Source organism: Brassica napus, chromosome A3, assembly GCF_020379485.1.
Source record: "Brassica napus cultivar Da-Ae chromosome A3, Da-Ae, whole genome shotgun sequence".
NCBI lineage: Eukaryota > Viridiplantae > Streptophyta > Magnoliopsida > Brassicales > Brassicaceae > Brassica > Brassica napus.
Window position 1 is genome coordinate 28,711,926 of NC_063436.1, and position 3,775 is coordinate 28,715,700.

The window sequence follows — 3,775 nt, forward strand, 5'->3', positions numbered from 1 at the left end:
GTTTTTCTCTATTCATTTCTTTGGTAACTAGAGAAATGAATCATTTGGATAAATAAATTTCTTCAGTTAATTTAGTTGAAATCCAGCTTGCTAAAGTCTCAAATGAAAGGATATCTCCTTACATAACATAATTGGGAGGTCATTAAATAACATAATTGATAAGTCAACACAATTATGATTCAGGATAGTACTATTTATAACTGGATTTAAAATCCACTAAAATAAATAATCCCAACATTAAAAAAAAAACTATTTGATACCAAAAGTACTTTCCTTGCATGGAAATGTTCCAATAATGCAAACTTCCCATTAATAATAAATAAAGTCTTGAAATGATTTGAGAAAACATAAAATAAACAGAAGCAGACGCACATCACTAGTGCCACAACTTCATGCAGAATCCAGACTTGACAACCGCAGACGCACCATCCCCAACCGCAGAACAACGCTTAGCCAAAACGCGGTCGTTGAAAGTATGAACAAGCTGCTCAGCTAAATCCACAGGATCATCAGCAAAAGTATCAATGAATATCTTCACAATTCTGATCTCTTGTGGCGTCGCTCTTAAACCATACCAAGTCAGAAACTTCTGTCTGAACTCTTTCTCAATGTGTCCTAAAGACTCAAGCTGTCTTATAACACTCACACAATGCTTAAAACCACTCTCTGATCCTCCGTTTGCCGAGTGATGATCACCGTTTTCTTTAACCGGTTTACCGTTTCTAGCTTGACGGTTCTTGGTTTGGTCTGACCTGAAGGGAGTGATTGGCAAACTCGCATCTGAACTGTTTCTGTTACTGACAAGATTTGTCGTAGTAACCGGAACAGCAGCTTCTTGTTGTTCCTCATCCAACAACACACTCCCTTCAACATTCTTCTCAGCTTGCACAACGTTGGAATCTTGTTTGTTGTGATTCTGAGGAGCAATGTAACCGTTGTTGGACTCAGCTTCAACGGAGGAAGGGTTAGAAGACAAGGTGCTGCAGTTTGTGAGAGGGCTCTCGCTTCTTTCGACCACTTCTTCAGGACTACTACGAGTCAAGACATTGATCTCATCCACACCCACTTCTCTGGTTCCGCTGAATGACACAACTTTGAAGCAATACTCAGACGCTGGAGCTAGTCCAGAGACAACGAACCTCGCGTTTGGAGTGAACAACGTGCAAGTAGACTTCTCCTGGTACTCTTTCTCAGTGACCTTACGATGCCAGATACTGTAATGAACAATGTTTGCAGGTGAGGTGAGATCATTAGAGGCTAGAATCACAGTGAGTGAAGTGGCGTTAACGTCCTCGAATCTGATCTTGGTTGGTGCTGTATCTGCAGATACCTCATTCCTCAAACCATAAGAAGGTTTAGTCTCAAGTGGTTGAAGAGATTCAAGAGCAGAAGAGCAAAGCTTCTGCACATCAGGTCCAGATCCTAGTCTGTTGACAATCCCTCTACCCATTTTCATAGGGAGACCAGAGAGAGGACCCACGTCAGCTTCAAGACTCTTCACAGCTTCATCCACAACCTCACAGACGTTTGAGAACTTAGTGGATCCCTTTATAAGCTTCTGGACTAACAAAAGACGGTAGGAAAGAACGTCTACTCTTCTGGTTTCTTTAGCAATTGTTAATTGCTTCTTCCAACACTCAAGCAAGCTGTTTGGTTTACCACAAGAGACACAGTAGAAGCAGCACTCTTCTTCACCTTCCTTGTCTCTTGCAAGACCAGATTTTTCACTCTTGAAAGCACATTCAAGATGACAAGAGAATCCGCAGGAATCACCTTCAAACGGAGGATCAGAGCTGCACGTTAACCAGAGACTAGGATCTTTGTTATCATCATACTTAAGACAAATGCAGCAAGAACACCTTCTGCAAAAGGAATCTCCCTGTCCCATTACAGCCCTGCAAGCCAGATTGTTGCAGCTCACTGAGGCGTTGCTGATCGTTGGAACCACGTAACGAGTTGGGTTATCAACCTTCCTCGGCCTCTTTGAGTTTCTATGAAGAGGCAAAGAATCAGAAGAGCCTCTCTTGTTCCCATCATGGTCTCCAGAGTTTTTCTTGGATATAGTTTTTAGAAGAGTCTCTATGAGCTTGACTTTGGTCAAGCCGGTGTACTTTCTTTCTTTGCCCATTTCTGCGCATAGGATCTGTAGAATGTCTTTGCGGCTCCATGCCTGCAACACTTCGGTGGCTAGGTGTGGTTGCGCTGATAGTTCATAGACAAGGTGTATCTTCTCTTCAACACTCATTCCGCTGGATTTAGATGAGTCACCTGCAGCTCCTGTAAATGGAAGAAGAAGAAAAAGGTGTAAACATTACAAGTTTTGAGTTAGAGTGAAGGCAGCTGAGAACAATGTCATAACAAGAAAACACAAATCATGCAAGAATAATACAAGAATCTGCCTTAAAAGCTTGTTGCTGACTCTGATCTTGCACAAATGCTGATACTTTATGCAAACAAGATGCCAAAGCAAAGACCATGTCCATTAGAATACAATAAAAAAATGGACCAAGATCTCAAGAAACAAAGAAGGATGAGAATAAGAGAACCAAAAGGATGATTCTTGTTAGGTCTAAGAACCCACATTCATCAGAGAATAAAAAAATCAAAGGATGACATATAATGGAATCTTATTCTATACAGAAGGAAAGCCATTTAGTCCTTTGACCCACTATTAAACTTAAAAAAAAAAAAACAATTCATCAACCAATGATAGTGGAAACAAACCAAAACACAGAATATGGAGTTAGAACCAATCAACAAAGAAAAAAGAATTAAACAAACCAATTCATCAACCAATGAAGGCACACCATCAGAATCACCAATGAGAAAAAACATATAAAAGCTTCACACTTTGATGAACAAACAAACAAAAATTTAAGAACACAGTAATCTAAGATCAATAGCAATGTTAGTGAATACTACAGTCATATTCAAGAGAGAAAACAAAATAAAGTCTCCAACTTTCAAAATTAAATAAAAAAAACACAAATTTGAACAATACAAATCAGCATCCAAAGCTTCATAATTATTAGAACATTTTACATAGGGAACAACAACACAAAGAGACACAGATATCGATAAATCTTAAGCAACCAATGAAACCAAAAGTTATAAAACATTACATACCATCAACAGAAGAATCCATAGAGCCAAGAACGTTAAGACAAGTGATCAAACCCACATTACCATAAGAACCTGTGATGTCAAGAACATGAGTTAGAGAATACCAAACAGAGAGATCGGTGAAAAGACAAGAAAGATGGGCTTACCAAACAAGAGAAGCTATACGTCGAGCAAAGAAACGTGTGTTTTCTCTCTCCCTCTTCGGAAGAAACAGAGAAGAGAGAGAGCCGATGTGTCCTGAGCAAGGGAAGAGAGAAGATGAGAGAACTATGAGAAGAAGAAGGAGAGAGAGGTCTCTATAGAGAGATGAAGAGATTGAAGTTTATTGGTGGGACCCACAAAAAGGGTTAACATAAAATTTAATTTTTAATACTAATTTTTAAACCCTTTTTATTCACGTTACTTCTGTGGTTTCGTTTTGGGGTAAAGTTCTTTACTTTTATTTTGACCATATTATATCTTGACAAATGGTTATCACCAACTACTTCAAAGTTCAATCTTACTAAATATTTAAACTTATACATTCAGTTTAAATTGTATACTAAATAAGTAAATATGAATACAGTGACCTATTTACGGATAATTAATAGCTAAAAGGCACACTAAAACCACTTCTAAAATATGTAGAACCACCAAAAACTGTATAAAATAT

The 3,775-nt window shown here is 38.4% G+C and overlaps 1 protein-coding gene across 1 annotated transcript; it reads right to left on the minus strand.

Annotated features, from left to right (window-relative positions):
- Positions 1-237: 237 nt before the first annotated feature.
- Positions 238-3,473, minus strand: LOC106441029 (VIN3-like protein 2). Its single transcript, XM_013882810.3, has 3 exons — positions 3,270-3,473; positions 3,127-3,195; positions 238-2,277 (listed from the first exon to the last, which is right to left on the minus strand). Exons 2-3 carry the CDS (start codon positions 3,143-3,145, stop codon positions 377-379), a joined length of 1,920 nt encoding a protein of 639 aa, XP_013738264.1. The 5' UTR covers positions 3,146-3,195; positions 3,270-3,473; the 3' UTR covers positions 238-376.
- Positions 3,474-3,775: the final 302 nt, after the last annotated feature.